The 21,350-nt window shown below is 51.5% G+C and overlaps 1 protein-coding gene and 2 non-coding genes across 3 annotated transcripts; all 3 read right to left on the reverse strand.

Moving 5' to 3' along the window:
- Window positions 1–1,712: 1,712 nt before the first annotated feature.
- On the reverse strand, window positions 1,713–9,221 carry NCL (nucleolin). Its single transcript, XM_063408235.1, has 15 exons — window positions 8,991–9,221; window positions 8,293–8,400; window positions 7,436–7,727; window positions 6,947–7,099; window positions 6,374–6,559; window positions 6,075–6,158; window positions 5,682–5,817; window positions 5,310–5,446; window positions 4,847–4,973; window positions 4,500–4,633; window positions 4,026–4,149; window positions 3,759–3,919; window positions 3,120–3,246; window positions 2,444–2,664; window positions 1,713–2,191 (listed from the first exon to the last, which is right to left on the reverse strand). Exons 1-15 carry the CDS (start codon window positions 9,006–9,008, stop codon window positions 2,109–2,111), a joined length of 2,091 nt encoding a protein of 696 aa, XP_063264305.1. The 5' UTR covers window positions 9,009–9,221; the 3' UTR covers window positions 1,713–2,108.
- On the reverse strand, window positions 3,547–3,623 carry LOC134556601 (small nucleolar RNA SNORD20). Its single transcript, XR_010081889.1, has one exon. It is a non-coding gene; the product is annotated as a small nucleolar RNA SNORD20 (small nucleolar RNA).
- On the reverse strand, window positions 5,896–5,965 carry LOC134556599 (small nucleolar RNA SNORD82). The gene has a single exon (XR_010081887.1). It is a non-coding gene; the product is annotated as a small nucleolar RNA SNORD82 (small nucleolar RNA).
- Window positions 9,222–21,350: the final 12,129 nt, after the last annotated feature.

Below are 21,350 nucleotides of genomic sequence, written 5' to 3' on the forward strand. Positions count from 1 at the left end.
ACTTAACTTCAGATCCCCCTGGTGCCTTGCAGGGAGGAGCTTTCCATCGCAACCTCTGTGGCAAAAGCCACCTCAGCAGGGTTGGAAACCCACTAGTTTTGTCAAGCACTCTCTCCTTGTGCAGAAGATGGGTACCTCCTGTCCCTGTTACCCTCCCCACAGCAGGATCTTGCTCACTTCCACAGCCAAAGAACCACCATGGGGTAACACAACCCTTGGTCATGAGGTTTGAACGTGGCTGGGGTGAAGAGGAGGAAAGCCACAGGTGAACCGCTGGGTCTCACCTTGGCCCTGGGGCACTGAGGGGCTCCGTTTCCAGGGCTGGCACCCAGCTGGGTCACTCCCAGTGCTGGGGAGCAGAGAGGCCAGCAAAGGGGACCAGGACAGACTGTATTTGGCAGGCTGGGCCATCTCCCACTTGGGCTGGCTTCTCCAAGGCACCAAAAATTCCATATGCATGGACAAAACTCCAGTGTTGCGTGGATGCACTCATGGATACTCCTGCCCATTCCCTCTCCAGCGTGACCCCACGCTGTCACATGCCGCTGTGTGTGCGGGATTATGGCCCATGTGCGGGTCGGAGGGGGTCACGCCGAGGGCTGCCCGGCGCTCCCCTCACAGCCGAGGGCTGCCCGGCGCTCCCCTCACAGCCGAGGGCTGCCCGGCGCTCCCCTCACGCAGCCCCCTCAGCCATGGCGGGAACGGCGCGGCGCGCGGGCGGTGCTGCCCCCTGGCGGCCGCGCGCGCCCCTCCGCCCATTTGCCGCCGGCCGCGGGTAGGGCCCCAAAATGGCCGATGGCGAAGGGCTGGGGAGCCCTGGGCCGGTGACACACGGCACACCAACACCACAACCCTGAGCTGAAGCGACCTCGCCCCACCACTGCCTTTAGTTATAGCCACAGGGAATGGGCTTTGGCGAAGGGCTCGATGTTGGGCAGCCAGGGAGGAGTGGCTGCAAAGGCTCAGCAGGGCAGGGAAGGTCCCAGCAGTGGCGCAGTCTGTGAGCACGGCCAGAGCTGAGGGCACTGGCACAGGCCAAAGGCCAGGCCGGGACCTTTCAGCAGGGCAGGGGCAGTTGACACTGCAGGTCCTGTGCCCAGGAAGGCTCAGCTACACAGTCCAGCTTTCTGTGCCATGTTTTCTGCACCCACAGGTCTGAGAAAACCACCTACTCCAATAACTGCCACTTACAGAACAGCACCCCAAGCCTGGCTAGAAAAACTGGCCAGTGACCACTGCCACAAGACTGGCCAGGGCAGCAGGCCTGAGTTTGGTTACAAACAAGCAGCCACTTATCCCAAACTCCTGTTTATATATTTGCTTCACACTTACAGGTAAGAGGAGACAATTTCTAATGAAGCACAGGAGAAAATGCCTGTAGGAGAGAGCAACTGAATGGCAGGGCCTTAGTACAAGATCTCATTTACTTTGTTAAAAAAGAAAGTAGAAAAGCAATTGGCTAGCAAGCACCATCACAGCATCTTCAATTTTAAAAAATTTAACAAAATATGGTTGTGGTTACAGCGCTTACCTTGGCCATCATATTCTCCCATACTTCCTGCTAACACACTGCTGGGAGCTGACACAGGCTAGAGCAAAGCAGGACAGAAGCTGCTGCTGTGACACCAATGACCTTAATCCAAAGAGGGAAGGCTACATACAGCCTGCTCCTCACAGCCTGGCTTCATTTAGTGGTAGAGAAGTAACACGAACCAGTTTAGGTCCTTTAATCTGTCCAAGACAGGGTGCTGAAGCACAAATGATAAAACATTCTGCATTTTTACAGCAAAAATGCTACAGAAGTTTATAGGAAAAAAAAATTTTTACATGGGTAAAACATTATAAATTCAAGACAACTCACAGACAAGGGGTAAATTCCCACATCTACCACTCTTTGTTTTAAAAAGTTCACTTGAACAGGCAAGCAGTCAAAATGGCTTGCTCTCTCTTCCATGAAATGAAAATTTTATCTTCCAAGTGGCTCACAGTACTGCTTCGCTTCTTGGAATGTCCTCCGAAGGCTCCGCCAAGTTTAAAGGAGAATAAAAACCCCCGGAGTCCTTTCAGATAGTCTTGGAGAGCAGGAGAAGGGAAAGGAAAGGGAAAGTTTATTCAAACTTGATCTTCTTCCCTTGTGGCTTGTGATCTCCACCTCCTCCTCTGCCTCCTCGGAAGCCACCTCCTCCTCTACCTAGAAAGAAAATTATTGTAAAAATCAGAGTTACCACTATAGTATTTACTATATACATTTATATATGTATACAAATATATTGCAGTGGTATATCTATAACCACTGCCCTTCCAAACCCATCCTGGCACAGGACAGAAAATAAATTCATATCCAATGCTCTGTGGCAGCCCCACACCATAAACCCAAGAATGGCTTTGGGTTAATTTCTGAGCACAACAACCCCTGCAAACAGCAGCATTTGCTTCCTCTTACCTCCAAATCCACCTCTGCCACCACCTCTGCCACCAAAGCCACCTCTTCCTCCCCGGCCACCTCCTCTGCCACCACGACCACCAAATCCACCACCACGCTGAAAGTCGCCCTTTGGCTTGGCAAAATCGAGGATCACTTTGTTTCCATCTATCTCTCCATCCTCCATGGCTTCTTTAGCTGCTTTGGCATCTTCTGCAGAGCTGAAGTCCACAAATCCAAACCTAGGAAAGAGGTTTTAAGAGTGAGTCACATTCCACAAGCAGCAGCACCACCTTCAGGTTCCTGACAGAAATCCTTTTGAAATCAAATACAAGCACTTCTGCACCGCACAGGATGTGTCACTTGTAGGCCAGCAGTGGCTAATCACAATCGATGGGCAGTGCCCCACTGTGAGTTTGCCAGTACTGAACAGTTAATTTTCTTCTCGTGCGAATCCATCAGCTGCCACGGAGATTTGTAGGCAGGAAGGAGCTCACTGAGAAGAGGTGAGAAGTAAACAACATGCTGCCCTCCACCAGTGGACCCAAAGCTGTGTGTTCTCTGCTCCCACCCTATTTACCAGTTTCACAGAACCACCCACATGAACATGAGCACAAGAAAACACCGTGCATTGCAGAGATCAGCTAAAGAGGTGCCCTGTAGCACCTGAATGTAGCTCAGGTGATGTTTAACCCACCCTTTGGATGATCCAGTGTCTCTGTCTGTGACTATTCTCGCGCTGATTGAGCCTTCAAATGATTCTCTTAACGTCTCCTCTGTGGTGTCCTCGGAAAGGCCTCTGACAAACAATGTTTTGCTTTGCTCTGTGAAAAGGGAACACATTCAGAAGTCATTCAGCCTGAGCAAGGCAACCTTCAGCTTCATAACATCACATCCACTGCATTACTGGCTCCCAGAACAGCTCTCACGGATAAAGGGGTTTTTTTTAAAGAACAGCTCAAGCATCTGAAATCCATGAAAATCTTTTCAGGACTGCAGTTAGAGCCTGACATCAAAGGATTTCCATCAGCCAACCTGATACTGCCGAAGAAAGTTTGTCCTGCTCCCTTTTTAAAATAGATGCTTGCACCTTATCAACAGTGACAGTAACTGTACAGACACTGCTGGATCAGCACTTGACTATCTAGAGGAATTTGACAACAGTTTCATCAGTATTTCAGATAATCAGTCATCATATCCAGCACACTTGCTTACAATGATTGGCATGGGGTTTTTTTGGTTTTTGTTTGTTGTTTTTTTAAAGCAGCCTCAGATGGTGGGATTGCTTGGACGGTGCCTTCCTGCCACAGCTGGAGATCAAACACGAAACACTTACGATTGAATCCTCCTCCTCCTCCTCCTCGTGCATTCGTGTTCCCTTTCTGCCATGGTGAACTGAATTCCAGTCTGATCGTTCTGCCTTCGATCTCTGTGTTGTTACAGGAATTCAATGCCTCTCTGGCATCCTCAACTGTGGCAAAATCTACAAATGCATACCTATGTGGAGAGGAAGATGCCAGTCAGCCTGGGAGCAACCAGGGATTCCTGGAGGAAAGTAATTTCCAATGCCAGCCCAGGGGTCAAAAGAAAGGCACAACATTACCCTTTAGGCCTGCCCTGGTTGTTCTGTGGCACCTTGATGGAAGAAGCTTTCTTAAACACTTCTTGGAGACTCTCTTCTGTAGCAGCATACGAGAGGTTGTTGACAATTAGGGTCTTTGACTCTCCTATGGGAAAAAAAGTGGTGTTAAGTGCAAGTTTGGAGAAAGGGAGCTCTCTTCTTCTAGTCACCACTCTGCCAAGGTGTAAGAATACTTGTTGCCCTTTCCTCACCTCAAGGTGAGGCAGAAAGCCAAATCCAAACCTGTTTTATTCACTGAGACCAGTTGTCCCCCCTTGTCTGAAACAAGCAGTAGAGACATAAAATGTATACGATGCAGAATATAAGTCAGGCAAAAGGTTTGCTATCTTAATTTTCTTGCAGTATTTTAAGGTGTTACACCCCCTGGGACTTCTGAAACAAGTGGAAATAAATCCTGTATGTCATCTGTATGCATGTTATCAGCATGGAAAGTACCTTTGTGATGTTCTTGCTGGCTCTTCTCGCCAGTGAAGTCAATGACCACGGCACGACCCTCAATTTCTGTGCCCTGCTTCTCCTCCAGAGCTTTGTTTGCCTCAGCTTCTGTTTTAAATTCAATATACGCCATCCTACAGAACAGAAAAGAACGTTAGCAAATGCCTCCTTCCAGGAATGACAAAGTTTGTGAATGAGGAGGGAAAGATGCAAAAGAAAAATGCTGCAAAAAGTAGGACAACTAATGCATCAGGTTCCTTAAGGCAGCCAAAGGACACGTAAGCTTATCAGAGTATGCCAAGAGCTAAAGGAACAGCAAACACACAAGAGTCCTCTCAGCTACACACCCTCTGCTGCTCCCGTCCTTGTTCATCACTATCCGGACTTCCATGGCATTTTCAAACACCTCTCTGATTTCATCCTCGCTTATGCGGTAGGGCAGGTTCTTCAAAAACAGGGTTCTGGCATCTCTCTCTGCAAAGACAAAGTTACTCTCAGGTTACCAGCTAAAAATCCCTCCTCATCCACACTGCCACTTAAGTGAGACTCAGCAAGTTGATCCAGCAGAAATTAACAACATTCACATTATCAGAAGTTGCAAAAGCAACTGTAAATAAAGTTAATGAAACTACTGTACTTCTCTTAAGAGCATCAAGTTCAAAAAACAGGTTCTAAGGCTTCAGAAAGAAACACATTTCTTCCTCAGCCCTCCCAGTATGCACTATTTCTTAGAATCACATTTGCAGATATTCCAGTCTGAACTTGTATATCTGTATGTAAGCATTTTAGAAACTCTTTATTGGGCCATACCTTTCTTGTTTTCTTTCATGGTTTCCTTGCTCTTTGCTTTTTCTAGTTTGATTTCCAAACCCATTAACTTCTTTCCATTCATTTGGAGAGCTTTATCCAGATCCTCAGCAGATGAGAAGTCCACATAGCCGAACCGCCTGAAGGAACAGCATCCTTGAGATCTCAGCTCACCCATCTCTGGCAGCAGAGACCACGAACACAAAACCCAACACCACAGAGGGTCCCCTCTAGTCAAATTCCAGGCAAAGTTAAATCCTCATCACTACCAAGTAACCACCCCAGCATCTTAAGAAGAACCAGCACCAGCATGCCCCTGAACAAAGCAGTGCCAAATAAAAGGAATAAGCAGCAAAATTTTACTGAGGAACTCACTTGGAAGCACCGATTCTGACATCTAAAACTTCAATATTCTTCTTCCCAAAGAATTCTCTAAGGCCAGTCTTCAGCTCGTCAAACTCCTTGGTGCAGGCCAAATTTCCAACAAATACAGAGAAAGCTGATGTGGGCCCTTTCAATGAGAAGATAATAAAGTGGGGTTTTTTAAAGGCAGCTTTTAAAACTGAGAGCCAGACTCCAGACAGCTTTAGCACATCAGTTTTTGCTCAAAAGTGACATCATATTTCAGTATTAAGTCCCTTATAATCATCATTTGTGCTGGGAAATCCCACCCCTGACATCCTGGACCTTCATAGTTACATTCCTCAGGCAGCAGAGTCCAATCATACCCATCAAACAAATATCATTTGATGATCCCACACCACTTACCATCCGTTTTCTTTTTCTTGGGCTCTGGTGCACTTTTATTGGTAATTTCTTTCTTCCTCTTTCCAGGTGCTTCCTTGACAGGTTCTGTGACAGAAAACAAAATAACACTGAAAAATACAGAACTTTTCCTACACTGAATCAACACAGGAGCATTAATCTTTACACCAGTCATACAAAAGACCTTCTCTTGTCACTCAGCAGCTGCTCCTCAGCAAAACAGACCATTATAGGACAACAGTTTTGCTCAGGCATCTTTCCTGTTATTAAAGAGTTATGGTCTCAAAAACACTGAAACTCACTTTCATCCTCACTTTCCTCCTCAGCATCCTCTTCATCCTCCTCCTCTTCATCATCATCCTCATCCTCCTCATCATCATCTTCCTCATCTTCAGATTCTGCTGCCTTGGCTTTCACTGGTGCAGCCTTGGCTGGAGTGGTTTTCTTCACTGGAACAGGGGCTGTGTCCATGGCTTCATCTTCAGACTCTGAAACAAGATGAGCAGTTTTCAGACAGTTCCATGTTAAGCTCCTTTTGAAACTAAGAAAAACAAAATGCTGTTAGGCAAAATGTTTCTCATGCCTCCTAAAGTTTCTATGTTAAATACAGTTAAATTTTAACTGTAAAAAAAGTTAAATACAGTTAATTTTCACAGAAGTTCTCTCTCTCCCTCAAGTTGTACTGCATTAAAAAAACCTCTAATACCTGTTCACCAATTGTAAGTTTTATTAACAATGGGGAAATTAACACCCATTCAGCAATAAGGACAACAGCAACCAGCTAAAACCAGCTGAGCACACACTGCATCACTCCCATTATCCGTTTAGTTACCTCTCTCTCCCAGTTCCCTGTAAGTGTTTAATAATAAACATACCATCCTCTTCTTCATCATCCTCATCATCCTCCTCATCATCCTCTTCATCCTCAGATTCCTGCTTTGCTGGCACAGCTGCAGGCTTTTTGGCTGGTACTGCTGCAGGTTTTTTGGCTGCAGGCTTCACAGGTATTGGTGGTTCCTCTTCCTCATCTGCACCAACAGTACAACAAGTCTTTACTACTAAGGTTCAATGGATGAGTGGTATAGTTAAAAAGTACTTAGATATTCCCAAATTTTTGTCCAAAGTTTAGGAAAGAGCAATGGAGAAACTAGGAGATGCTTTACAGGCTCTGTAAGGCAGCTGCAGCCCAAGCTCTCCTCCAAACTTCACCCATTGCCCACCTCTAATTCTAAACCCATCTTTAATCAATGAACACCCCTCTCCCCCCCTAGTCTTAGAATCATACAAATACTTTAACTTCAAAGGTATTCATATTTAATGACTTGATTGAACCAGCTTTAGTCAATGCGTATTTCAAAACTTACCAGAATCTTCTTCATCATCTTCCTCCTCATCATCATCATCTTCGTCATCATCTTCATCATCTTCTTCTTCGCTCTCCTGCTTCTTGGCATTCTTTCCATTTTTCGCTCCTTTGGTTAGGACAGCAGCCTTTTTAGGAGTTGGAGTAACAGCTTTTTTGGGCTGTGGAGTAGCCACAACCTTCTTTGCAGGTGTAATTGCCTTTTTCGCAGGAGTAGCAACTTTTTTTGCAGGAGTTGCAGCCTTCTTGGCTGGGGTAACAGCAACTTTTTGTGGTTTCTTCTGGGGGATCATCTGAAAGACACATTAGTGTAAGACTCATGCTAGCCTGTTTAAGTTATCATTACTTCACTATCAGACAAACATATGGCAACTGAAATCTAAAGCATATCCTTCTGACAGTTTCTGTTAAGTTACCTCAAATGCCCACCCTGATGAGTCAATAAAGCTCAAACCCAGCTTCTTCATGCTTTCAAGAGCCTACTTATGGAACATCAAAGCACCTCCCAATTCTCTGGTCCTTACCCAAGACCAGTGATGTCTAATAGCATTCAGGATCTTGGAATTTTTACTTGCACATTTATCTGCATGTGACAAATCTCGTAAGTACTCACTTGCTTATCAGCTTTGAGACAGCTTTAGGACCTAGCAGTACTTCCAAAAGCCTGGAAGTACAGGCTTAGCAGTTGAGCTATTTTTCCCCACGCTGCTTTGGCCTTATGAATCCAGTTTATTCTTTAGCCACAGTTTAGTGAGGAACACCGACTGTTTATTAATGTCATGTTACACTGTAACCCACAACCCTCATGACACTCCTGTAACACGTGCATCCTTTTGACTCCATCTCTAGATCAATCACCTCTTCTCCGCTGCTTTCATCTAGGTCGGAGGACTCCTCTTCCTCACTTTCCTCGAACTTTTTCGGAGGAGGAGCCGATTTTTTCTGTTTGATCTGATTCTTCGGGGTCTGCAAGAGAGCGTGAGCAGCACGTTTAGCTCCGTGCTCACCCGTGTCGCCTGCGAGCGCTCGCTCCGGCGGGTGATTGTCCCCACCACGTGGCGGCCCCCGGCCCTGGCGGCGCTCCGGGGCCCGCGGGGTCGCTCGCGCCGGTGCGCGGGGCCTGCCCGGGGCCGCCGCGCGCTCCCACGTGCTCGCTGTCCCCGCGCCCCACGTGGCCGCACTGTGACGTAGCCCCGCCCCCCGTCCCGCGCGCGCTCGCACGCGGGGCCCACCCGCGCCCCTCGCACACGCGGACCCGCACCCCGAGCCCCGGGGCCCGCTCCGCTCCCGCCCCGCGCCCCCGCCCGCGGCCGGCACACGGAGCAGAGCGGGACGGGGGGGGCTTGAAACCGCTGCCTGCGGGCCCGCGGCCCCTCCCCTCGCCGCCATCTTCACGGCGAGGGAAAGCAGGCCCGGAGCCACCGCGCGGCCCGAGCGCATAGCGGAGAGGCGGCGGCCCGGCTCCCGCTCCGATACGCCGCCATCCGCACCCACCCGTCCCATCATGGCGGGATCCGCCCGCTGCCCGCCCGGCGGCTGCGGTCCGACGCCCTTACCTTGGTGATCTTCACCATGATGGCGGCGGTGCCTGGCGGCGCAGGGGCGGCGGCCGGGCTGTGTCGGGAGCGGGGCGGGCGCGTCCGGCGGGGCGGCGGCGCGGGGGGATCGGGCCGCGGGCGGGCGGCGGGAGCGGCGGGGACGCGCGGGTGGCCGGGCCGGGCACTGACACGAAAGAGCGAGCGCGCGCCCCTTCCGCCCCCTTTCCTAGCCCCGCGTCAGGCCCCGCCCCTACCGCCCCCGCCCCGGCCAATCGCCGCGCTCGCCGCGCCGCCCAGCCAATCGCAGTTCCCGCCCCTCGAGCCTCTGCGCCAATCGCCGGCGCTCTGCCATCAGCCAACCGGAGGGCGCGTTACAGCGCCGGGGCCGTGCGGCGGGGGGCGAGCGCGGGGGCACGCACCGCCCGCCCGGGAGGGCTCGGCGTCAGCCAATGGGACGGGGGCAGCTCGGCGCCTGCGCGCTGATTGGGCGGCGGGGCCGGGCCAAGGCAGAGCACGTGGCGGGCGGCGGCCACGTGGTGCGGCCGGGCGGGGGTCCGGGGGTCCCGCCGGTCCCGGGGCCGGCGGAGGCGCTGCCGTTCCCCGGCAGCCCCGGCTGCCCCGGCCGGGCCCTGCGGCAGCTCAGCGCCCGGCGTGGAGCTCTGCCCGAGCACGCTTTTGCATTCGGCTTTGGGACTGGGTTCGCCCCAGCGCTGTCTCTCCCCGGTGCTGTCTGTGCAGCACTTCCTCCTCTCCCCGCATCCCCTCCCCGACCCTCGGGAGGCACTAAGCACCCGTGGACAGCTTGGAGAAGCATCCGTAGGAGCCGGTCAGTGTGCTGCTGCTGAGGCTGCAGTTGGCACGGGAGCACTCTGCAGTCGGTATCCTCCACGGCTTCAGGCTGGGAGAAAAGGCCCAAAAGGGAAGAAAAGAATAAGCCTGTGCTTGCCTGATGGATGCTTTTGAATTCAGTCACTGCAAGAAGACACCACCTTTTCCCCTGAGGAGTTTTTCCCTGGTGGCTGTAAAGTCAGGGAAAAGACCCCAGAGTCAGAATCAGCACCCCTGTTTCATTTGTCACTCTGCGGGAAGGGCTGAGTGCTGCCTTGCCCCTACCTGGCACAGAGTGGCCTCCAGTGCTGGGGTTTCCCCACAGCCTTACATCCCCTACCACTTCAGACTGGGCATTCAGCCAGTTCCTGGGGGCTCCTGACTCAGGCATGGGTGACTCTAGCAATTTGCCTTTCCAAGCCCTACTTTAGATAAGCACCTGACTTGGTGCACACAAGATCCTAGTGAGCCCTAGAATAAAAATGCAGACTCTCAATGAATGCTGTCCTGCATGGCCCTGATGCCCTTGAGGGGACACCCAAGGATTGTTCAGTGCCACCTGAAGTAAGGGATACACTGTGGGTGAGGCAATATACCTGGCTGCTAGGCTGTCCTAGTGCCTCTTTCTCCTCTGCTGGGTAAGGAGAGGCGGTTTCCAGGCAAGCTGAGTCATAGCTAAAAGAACCTTCTCACTGAGACGTGATGGGATCAATCAGCCTCTCCAGGAGTAAGCCAAGCCTGTGGAGAGCCTGCCACCATCAGCCATAATGGGGAGGGAAGGAGCTGGAACAGCTGGGACTGCCCATTCACATACATGCAGGCAGATGGGGATCCCACCTCAGAAATCCCCTTGTGTTGGGCAGCTGGGCTCTGCCTGTGAAATAGCAATATCTGGCTCATGTCCCACTGTGTGCTGTAGGAGCTGTCCCCAGGTGGGGACATTGGGGAAGAAGTGACACAGACCAAGTGTGGCCCAAGGGGTTGCAGAGTGATGGAATGGAGGACAGAGAGACCTAAAAATGACTTTTAGCTGTCTGAAGCAAGAGCTGATTGCACTCTCCTCACCATGCATGTAGTGCAATAAAATGGTGTACCATGATTGCCTGAACAGCTCTGCTGCCTGTGCTGGGGCTGGCCTTGGTTCCTCCCCGTGCTGTGAGAGGCTGGTTTGCCATGAGAAAGGTACAACTGTTGCTTCAGCCAGGGGCAGTTTTGGCAGCTGGGACACTGCATGTGTCCAATAACAGTGCCAGCAGTGGGATCTGCAAAGGGCTGGGCCGGCAGCCGGCCAGTCTTGGTTCCCAACCCTGGCAGGGGACTTCTCAGTATGGCCTGTGTTCCATCTCTTTCCCCAGCAGTGTGTTGGAAGGTTGTCCTTGCCTCTGGCATCTCTGAGGCTGCAGCAGAACCCAGCGTTTGGAGGAAGGAGCACAGCACCCTGGGCAGAGGAGTGAGCCAGCCCCACAGGGCTGTTATTCCATGCTCCATGGCAATCCATGCACTCTGTTAATCCATGCTGGATGGCAATCCATGCACTGTTAATCCATGCACTGTGTAAATCCATGCTCCATGGCAATCCATGCACTGTTATCCACACACCATTGAGCAGGTCGGGATGTGGCCCAACCCTGCCAGCTGTTGTTATGGCCAAAAAGGGCCCAGGATGCTGCAGGGAGGAAGTTAGCCAGGACATTGGAGATGCCAGTGTTCAGGCTGGACTGTTCCCTGTATCCCATGTGCCAGGGATTTCCAGCCAGCCCTAGCAGTGGGCAGGAGGACTGACTTGCCAGAGTGGAGCAAAGCCAGCCTTTTTCTGGGACACACCACATTGCAGGGCTGTGCCAATGGCACAGCACAGCCCAGCTCCTCTGCAGGCAGCTCCAGGAATTTCAGCGAGGGAAGTCTCACAGAGAAGCATCAGTGAGAAGGGTAATTTGGCCAAAAGAGCAGGTTTAACAGCTCTATTTGTGCAGTAAAGATACTTTAGGTCCTTTTACGGCTGTCTCTTGTTGTAGCATGTCTGTGGCTTGGGAGTGCTGGTGTAATTCCACAGTTAAAGGGAATTTAGCTGCTTCAGTGGAGACCCAGGAGAGATTTGCCATGGATTCTCAGTTTCTGGCATAGCAGACACTCACCCCTGTGCCTTTCCCGGGCCTTGCAGCGCTGGGAACACCTTACCCGGCTGCTGCTGCTCAGAGCTGGGGAGGAACTGGGCTGCGAGGCAAACGCGGCTGCCCAAAAGCCGGGAAAATTGGGCGGCCAGCCCGAGGGGGAACCCCACGGGAATCCCAGATGAGGTGAGTGCGTGTCCCCAAGCGCCCTGCTCAGCCCGAGGCCGGTCCCGGCTGCGTGTTTCCACTAGGTGGTGACAAAAGGCTGCCTGTCCCCAGTGAGAGCCCGCGGGTACACCCGGCTGCCCCAAAGCGCTGCCCTGGGCGCAGCCGAGCGGGACATCCATCCTGCCCTGCCTCCTTCGCAGGCCCAGGAGATCCCGGGACGCGTCTGATACTCGCCGGATATAAGCAGCAGCCAAGAGCAGTCGGGAGAGGAGAAGTTTTACCTGTGGCTGGTGCAGGCGTCTGCTGCCAAAAGATCTTCAGCAAACACCCAGTGGGTGCTCAGAGAAGGGGGAAACGTGCTAGGAAAGCAATCAAACGTGTCCCTGAGTACCCTAGGCTGACATCACCTGCTATGTGGTCTGAGCAGTGGCCCGATGTGTATGGCATGGCAAGGCAAAGGTGACAGCAAAAAACTCCACCAAAAACACTATAAAAGCAAATCTACCAATCCCCAGGTCTAGGTGCTGCTCAAAACCTCTTGAACAACGCCGTGTCTCACTGACAAATCCTTTTGCCCCCTTGGTGCCCACCTCACCCCACCATGCCACTCCTGTGCCAGCAGGTACCACAGCTGATGGATGGTGACCCAGCAGCACCAGGCACTCAGGGCTTGTCCTCTCTCTTCCCAACTGCACAGTTCCCCAGGCCATGATTAGTACAGGACACCAAATGAGATGGGACTATACAGTAGTCTAATTAAGTCTTTTCTTCATTATCTCCTGTCTGTGCCAAGAGGAGAGTCCTCAAGGATGATGAGTATGAAGTGGGTGCAGGGCTTGCTCTGACAAATGGCACTTAATTCAAGTAGCCACAGAAAAGTGCACATTCTCTGCCTTCAAATGGGCAGCTTGGGACATGCTGCCCTGCAGGGATGAAAGTCAACAGTGCCTGGCAGTGCATGGGGTTTCTTTTCTGGGAAGCATCCCTTCCTGAGGAAATTTCCATGCAGGAATTGGCATGGGCCCCTGGAGCCAGGCATACCCATTGTCACTCTGGCAGATGCTGTAACCCAGCACATCCTTGTGCCATTTCCCGGGGTTCATGGACCAGGAAACCTACGAGTGACTCTCACGGGGAGTTTGTACATGCAGATTTAGTCTCCACATGACCTCCAAGTATTCCCTGGAGTGATCATTTCTGGTACACTGCAGGGAAAAGGGGGGTTTCTGTTTCCAGAAGGAGTCAAGAGCCATTCCTCTGAGATGTCCCTTCTGGCAGCCAGTTCCTCTCCCCAGCACCCCTTGCCTGGAGCTGGCAGCAGGATCTTGTGGTTTGCCTGTGAGCCCCCAGCAAGCCCACACAGCCACCCAGAGTCTCCCAGCCAGGTGGATTCCCCTCTGGATCTGCTCAGCAGGAGAACAAGTGCAGCTCTAGAAAAAAAAGGATGTGAGGGAAAAGTGGGTCTGGAAGAGGACTTGCAGTAGGTGTGAGATGAAAACAAACCAGGATTGGGAGATGTGGAGCAATTTGTGGAGCACATTAGGGTTAGGTGAGAGGAGATTTTGGGAGCACCCTTCTCTCTCCAAGTGGAGAAGTCAGTGAGATGGGAATAGGCAGGCATTTTGAAGCAATGCATGCAAATCCTTTATAACCCAGGGGAAGTCAGTCTGGAGAGAAGCTACAGGTGATCCCAGTTCAGCAAGGCCCAGCCAGCAGCCAGAGCACATCACAGTCCTAGGCAGCTGCACATCTTCCTGCATTGCCCTGCAGCATTTGGGAAGGCTTTTCAGGACGTTTGTGGAGACAGCCCAGAGGGGGAAGCTCCTCTTTGCATGGGCATTTCTGTGCATCCTACTCATCTCCCAGAGCTGAGGCAATAGGGAATAGGATCCAGACAAGCACTGGGTCTCCAGGGATGACTGTGAAGACATCCAAGTAAAACATCTGCACACTCTGGTGGCTCAGCACATCTGCCCCTTGGTACAGCCCCACGGAGCAGTGACCTGGGGCTCTGTCTCTGTTCATATTTTACCTGCTGGGAGCTCCCTCTGCTCCCAGGCCTGTGTTGGGCTATTTCCATTTCATGGCAGCTCCCAGGCACAAGGCCAGCAGAAGGCAGACGCTCTGCCTGGAACAAACCCAAAACAGGGGATTCTTCTCTTTTTTTCCTTCTTAAAAAAAAAAAAAAAAAATCTTTGTTGAGTTTAAACTGGAAAAGCAGGACTCTCTCTCCACTTCCCTGATAAGGTCACCAGTTTGATCCCCATATGGACCACTCACTTAAGAATTGAACTTAATGATCCTTGTGGGTCCTTTCCAACTCAGAAGGTTCTGTGATATCAAAGTTTATTTTTGTGTTTGTGTTTGAGTAAGAGGGTGAGCTCATCCCTGCTTGGGAGCCACATGCACCCATCACTCAGCAAGGGCAGTGAGCTGCATGGCATGGTGAACCTGGGGCTGCCCTGTGTCCTTACCTCCAGGGGCAGAACAGAGCCAAATAACATCAGGGAGAGCAGAGCCACACAAACACACGTGTCCCCAGTATAACATGTCCCAGCCTCTGCCAGGGAGCAAGAGCCAAAACTGCCCTAGGAAATAGGCATCAGTGCCAGTGGGAAGTGCTGGCTGGCTTAAGCTCAGTGGGAAATGTTCTATCCCTCCCCCAGTGAGCTTTTGTCCTGTGTTCTCCCAGCCCATTGAGCCCCATCCATGCAGTTTGCAAAGCCCCTGTCCCAGCTTGCTTCCCTGAGGGAACAGCCACCCCAAGGGCTCTCATGGTTGTGTGGCCCAGCCATGGGCTGAGCTTTTTGGAAAGGGTTACTTTGCACTTGGCTGTTCCTGCAGAGCTGAAGCAGCCTGGGCAAGGGGTACAGACCACCTGTGAGCCTGGGAGAGGTCAGAGCCAGGCCATCAGGGAGACTGAGCCCATCCAGAGTTCATGTCTGACCCCCTGCAGCAAGCTTCATCAAAAGGAGGTTAAAAATAAGAGCTGAAGGTACTTTTCCAGCCCAGACCACTCTCAGGCTGTTTTTGCCTCATCCCAGAAGCACAATGGGCTGTTTCACTTACCAGCTCTCACCACAGAAATTCCCACTTGCAGGATGTGAGATGAAACCACTGCTTCGAAACTTCCTACGACCATAGTTAAAAATAAGACTCAGAGCAATAATTTCCCAACTGTTGGTGCCTCAGACCTGAAAAACCTAGTCCTGAATGACCCAGTGGTGTCTCATTTAGTTGGGCAAGCTGTGATCATGATGTCTGCATCCTGGGAGGGAGGCAAGAACATGGTTTCTTGGGGAAAAGTCCTCTCCTTCCCATCCTGCACAAGGCTTCAGCTCATCTCCCTGTGTACGAAACGGCAGAGGAAGCTTAGAGCAGACTGAAAATTGCACTGAAAATTACACTGCATCTCTCCTGCTCGGTTTTAATTGTAGAGCAAAGAAAGAAGCCCATCGATTCATCCCGCTGGGTAATTAAATGCTTAATGCTATTGACTATAAAGACATTATGGTCCAGCAGCCCAACACTAATGCATTAATAATCGCTTATATCATGGCAAGGAAGGGGCACAAGCTGCTCCTGAGGAACATAATAGTTACGTGGGATGGGAGCACACAGTGAAAAACCTCAGGGGCTGAATTAATGCCCTGACAACCTGCAGGAGTGAGAGCTTTGCCCAGGGAGCAGGGGAACGGGGAAGGGCTACAAGGACCATGAAGGAGGGGCAGCCCCTACCCCAGGGAAGGCCCCCTGGCCATGGCAGTGGGAGGAGAGTCTGGGCTCTGAGCATCAGTGGTGCCCCCAGCACAGCTCTAGGATGCTGTCAGCCATGGGATCAGGAAGATGAATCTGAGCAGTGCAACCCTTTTATAACAAGCCATGGCAAAGGCATGAGAATGTCTGCCCACCTCCTGCCGGGCTCTACATTCCCAATAATTAGCCGTCTGCTTTAGCATATTTATCATGCACATGATGTGGAGCACAGGGCAGAGCCTACACATTGCCTGGGATGAAGCACATAAAAGTGAGCTGAGTTTGCTTGCTGGGAGAAGCAGAGTCAACCCTCAGAACATGGTGTGCTGGTGGCTACTGCACACTTCCCAAGGGGGCCTCACCCAGTGGAGGATGGAGGAGGCTGCAGGGAGCTCAGAGCCCAGCACGTGGCAGGAATCCCATGTCCCGTGGACAGGGGGGATGCTCAAGGGCCATTTCTAGAAGATGGAGGAAGGAAGGACCTGCAGCATCATGGGGAGAGCAACCCTTTTCAAGACCATCCTGTGCTGAGTTCTTTCCCCAGGATCGAGGTGTTGTCCCTCCAGCCATGGCATGCTGGGTTACCCCATCTGCAACCCCTTCAGGGACAGAGCAGACACAGCCTAAAAAGCCATCAGAGGCAAAATTTCCACCTAAGCTTTCAAAGCCATGTCAACAACCCCCTGCCCAAGGATAAGGGGAGCCCACACAGCCCTTCCTGACCTCCAGCATGAAAACCAAAAGCACTTGCAATTTTCTCTGAGCAAATCCAAGTACAGATCATGCTGTCAAACCGTTATTTGATTTGTTTTTCTGGTGGCTCTGCACTGTTTGCCTTCATTACTTTCTCTGCCTTGTGCCATAGTCCAATAATGCAGCATCTGCCCAATAAAAGGCCCATGAATATAATTTACAAGTAGTTGGCACCTTATGCCTTGTCTGGTGAGTTCCCTGGGTACACTGTCAATTGGAAAAAGTGTGGATTTTACAGTCGTTCTCAGTGGGGTAAATAACCTCTGAGCACTGTTTGTAGCTTGATTTATCTTCGTGAGGTTGCAATTCTCCCAAACATTTGATTCATGGCTTGAAATTGAACCTCTTTAAGTATATTTCTTTACAGAGTCTTAAAAAAAAAAAACAAGTCTGGAAAGAAGGAGATGGGAAGGTGCTTTCTTACAGCCCCAGGGATGAGGAAGAAGGTGCTTCTGGTGCTTTGGATATACCTGAAGGGGAACACTGAGCCAGGGGAGAAGGAGCACTGGTGCTCTCAGTGTCCCACCTCCCCAGGAAAGGCAGCCCTGACTGGGTGAGCTGCTGCATTTACTCTAAAAAAGCCTTTCTGAGGCTGAGAATACACACCTACGTTGGTACCTATGTATGTACAACAGCCTCAATAAGGGTTTGCTGGGTTATTAGGAAAGAAACACTTCCTGAGGATGCTGTGAGGGTAAGGGAACACATTTCTCTGTCTCCACACTCCTTTGCTCTGAGGCTTCAGGATGTGCAGAGGCTGGGGGCTGTGCTTGCTCTGCACCCTTTTCCAGGAGCAGAATGAATCATCACCACTGTGGGTGCCAAATCCTGCACCCTCCGGGCTGGGAGCCTCAGAGCCTCGTGCCTAAACTTGCTGAAAGTGGTGCAGGTGGCATCACCCCGTGCCTTTGGGCTGAGGAGTGCCCAAACTGGTCCTGCTGCCTTGCTGGGGCTCATCCTGTGCCTGCATCCTCACCCTGGCTCCAGGTATCACTGCAGGGAAACAGCTCCACACAAAGTGCAGGGCCAGCATCGACCACGTGAAGGTGATAAAAGATCCCCAGTGGACAAGCCACAGCCTGGGAGGGAGTAAACCTGTTTGCAAAAGGAGATCTCGCTGGGAGAAAGGTCTAGAAGGAAAAGGGGAAATTTAAGGGAAAGTCTAGACATTTCCAGCCACATTGGTGCCAGATTTCTCTAGTTTATTGGGTTGTCTTTGGCCCCATCACACTGTGGGTGAAGGCTGCCTGTGCAGAGAGGAGAAAGGCAATTTCTGTCCAGGGCTGCCCTAGGCCCTCAGGAACACCTGCAGCAGTGCAGGGCTTTACACAGAGCTTGGTCTCACAACCATCTCCTGCCAAAGCCTTGGCCAAAAAACCAGGCTGGGGCAATAGAAAAGGTCCTGCAGACTGGCCAAGTGTAGGGAACCAAGAGCTGTTCCCACTTCTAACACAGAAAGGGGAGTGCATCCCCAGGTCCCTGCCCTGACACCAGCTCTGCTGGAAAAACAGATACAGGCAGACCTAGGTGAGTCTAAAAGAGCACCAAGCTGTCCTTGCACTGTCCTGACTGCAGGGTTAGTGCAGGGCTGCACAGCCTGAGCCTCACCCTCTTGGTATTGAAAGGTGCATTTAGCACAGAAATTACTGGAGGGTGCAGAAATGCACCAAGCAGGAATAGTCACACTTAGCTTACTCTTATTTAGTCACCTCTCTTTTGCCCAGTGCCTCAGACCAAAGAGGCACATATCTGGACCCATTTTTCTACCTCTGCTGCCCTTGTTCTCATCTGCAGAAATGAGATCCTGCTCCTCCCACCACTGAGTCTGGAGTGAAGGCAGTGAACACAGAGGTTCAGAGGTACAGCAGCAACCTGGGGCTAACAGCCAAATGCCTGGTTGTTTTCTGGAAAAAAGAGTTAAATCCTTCTCCTGTGGGATAAGTCTGGTTTTGTGGGGTACAGAGCAGCCTCTTGGAGGAGGGAAAATTAGAGCAGAAGGTCCTCAAGATGCCAACAAGTGCCCTCTGGCCACATCACACTCATGAGTGTCCCAACTGCCAAAAGCAGGCACTGGGGTGACTGAATTTGCACCCTCTGGTGCTGCAGCACAGGAGGGGACCTGCCCTCACCACCCAGGAGGGGACACAGCTGAAGCAAGTCCCTTGGCACAGCAGGACTGCAGTGGGACCTGCAGTCTGTGCTTGGGGATGCTCTGGCTCCCTCTGGGTATTAAACTAAAGGATATCAGATTGCTTAACTTGATCTTTCCTGTTTTCTTAAGTGTTCTCCCAATTCCTAGCTCCACACAGTGACCAAAATCATCACTGTGACAGAGAAGCTGAGTGTTGGGACATCCTGAATGGGGCTGAAGATCCCCAAACCCATTTCTAGTAGGTTTGGAGAGGAAACCATGGGCGATGCAGAGGGTGCCTCACTGCTGACCCCAGCCTCTCCCTAGACACGCCTGCAGAATAAATGCAAATGGGTGCTTTTCAGTCCAATTAGCAACACTTACTGTGTCTTCTTTCTTTTAGCTTTTTGCTGCTGTATATCTCATTCAACCATCCTTAACTGAATCAGCAGAAATGCATCTTATCTACCTCCCTCCTTCCATGGGAAGGGCCTGAAGGAGTCCTCACCCAGCCCTCATCTTGCAGACGATGCTTGAGCACAGCACTTGCTGCTGTGTTTCAGGTTCCTGCCAGATGGACTCACCGCCTGTCAGTCGGGATTGCCACAGAAAAATAGGAACAAACCCCAGCTCAAACCATTTGCTTTTCCATCTGTGCAAGGCAGTTGTTTAAATCAGCGCTGCTAGAGAGGGTTGGAGCTGACGCCAGAAGAAGTTTGGAGAAGTGGAGAGCTGCAGAAGGAGCTGGATCTTCCTTTAGCCAGAGCAGAAATCACTGGAAAACACCAGAGGAGCGAAAAGCTCGCGAACCACGATGCAATAAGTCAGCTTGAGCCTGGCACTGCTAACAGGCTCCCAGGATGGCTTGGGGCTGTAGGTGTGGGAGAGCAGAGCAGGCAGCAGCAATATCCTCCCTGCTCCTTATTAATACAGCAGTGAGGCTTGATGGGTCTCCTAAATTATAATCTTTCTTGTCATTAACTTGATTTCTTTCTGATGACAGCAGCAGCAAATTGGTCCCAGCTGTTCTGAGCAAGGGATGACAAATTAAAAGGAATTAAACAAGCTGAGTGCTGGAGGGGTTGGTGTGCAGGGAAGGGGGTGCTTTGGGCCAGAGATGCCAAGGAAGGGGGGGGTGGGATGGGATGGGATGGGATGGGATGGGATGGGATGGGATGGGATGGGATGGGATGGGATGGGATGGGATGGGATGGGATGGGATGGGATGGGATGGGATGGGATGGGATGGGATGGGATGGGATGGGATGCTGTCATAGGGGTAGTGGGAAATGCCAGGAAGAAAGAAATGGGCTCAGGGCTCATGCTTCTCACTGCAAGCAGGACACTGAAAAGCAGGTGCCTGCCACAGTGAGGTCTGTCTGGGGAGAGAACAGTCTTGTGTGTGCTGAGGCTGCTGCCATGCAAGAGGACGCATGGAAGCCCCTCAGGGATTTCCTCGTCAGAGGAACATTCCCTGCCTGGGAATGAAGGAGGGCAGTGCTGCTGAGCTTCTTTGCAAGCCAGTACAAGCAAGTGTCAGGCAGCAAGGAGTTTTTATCAGCTGTCCTGGAAGAGGCCAGGCACAGGAACTGAGGAAAAACAGATCTATGTCTGTGTCTCCATTTTCTGCCGCCTGTTGGCAGCTCTTGCCCCTGAGGCACTGCCTGCCCTGCCAGGTCATGGAGAGGGTTATGGAGAACCCGTCCATCAGTCCCTGCCAAATACCTGCTGGGAACCTGTGTCCTTCCATCCTGGCAGCCCCATTCCTGTGTGAAATACACAGCTTTTGACCTGGCTTGTAGCCCCAGGGCCATCTGGAACTGTCCTGTGCCTGATGCTAGCTCCGGGGGGAGGGCATGTCTCAGCATCCTTAATGTGAGATGGTCATTAATGCATCACAGTCACTCCACCCGCCCAGGAAAGATAACAAGAAAGATGAATTTGGCCTCTGAATCCTCTCAGACAGCTTTCTCCAATGTGCCACATTAAATAGTCCTGAACTGAGAAGACAAACTCGCCCTGGCTGCCATGATAAGCACAAAGAGTGATAAACCCACGTAATTAAAGTCTGCCACTGTAATAACTTTGCACCAGAGACAGCTGGAGTCTAGCCCTGAGCCTGGGTCCATACCTTGGGTTTTACTTGTTTTCATTCAAACTTCTTTGGAGATTTTCAGCCCAAGCACTGCCGGGTGCCAGGAGGGAGGGGGAAATGCCACCTGGGCATGGTGGAGTGGAGGAGCAAGGGCTGCAGTTCCCTTCCTGGCTGTAACACAGGGAAGTCCTTAGCAGAAGCTAATACCCTTGAAACCATATTTGAAGAGGACCTGACCTTATAGAAAAGCACATGGTTCAAAGGGAGGCATTCCCCCTTGAGGTACTACACCACTGCCCTCAGGAGCCTGGCCAGGGGCAATAGGGACTGGTCAGGGACAACAGGGACTAGTCAGGGACCAGTTTCACTGGTCTTAAATACATATAACACTAGATAAAAGTTAGGTTTTTCCAGTCTGGGCTTCTCAGCCTTCCTCTTCATGCTGGAATTTGCTCCATCTCAATGAGACCCAGAGGGCTGGTGCCCCCTCATCCACCACATCCCACCCAGGGACCAGGACAGACCCTGGGATGTGT

Source organism: Prinia subflava, chromosome 11 (genome assembly GCF_021018805.1).
Source record: "Prinia subflava isolate CZ2003 ecotype Zambia chromosome 11, Cam_Psub_1.2, whole genome shotgun sequence".
Taxonomy (NCBI): Eukaryota; Metazoa; Chordata; class Aves; order Passeriformes; family Cisticolidae; genus Prinia; species Prinia subflava.

What these genes read in the sequence shown, in the direction of transcription:
- NCL (XM_063408235.1), bottom strand. An exon ending in AACCAGGGCAGGCCTAAAGG is followed by an intron (nt 3,920 to 4,025) that starts GTAATGTTGTGC and finishes CTCTCCACATAG; the next exon opens with GTATGCATTTGTAGATTTTG. An exon ending in GACACTGGATCATCCAAAGG is followed by an intron (nt 2,665 to 3,119) that starts GTGGGTTAAACA and finishes CCTCTTTCCTAG; the next exon opens with GTTTGGATTTGTGGACTTCA.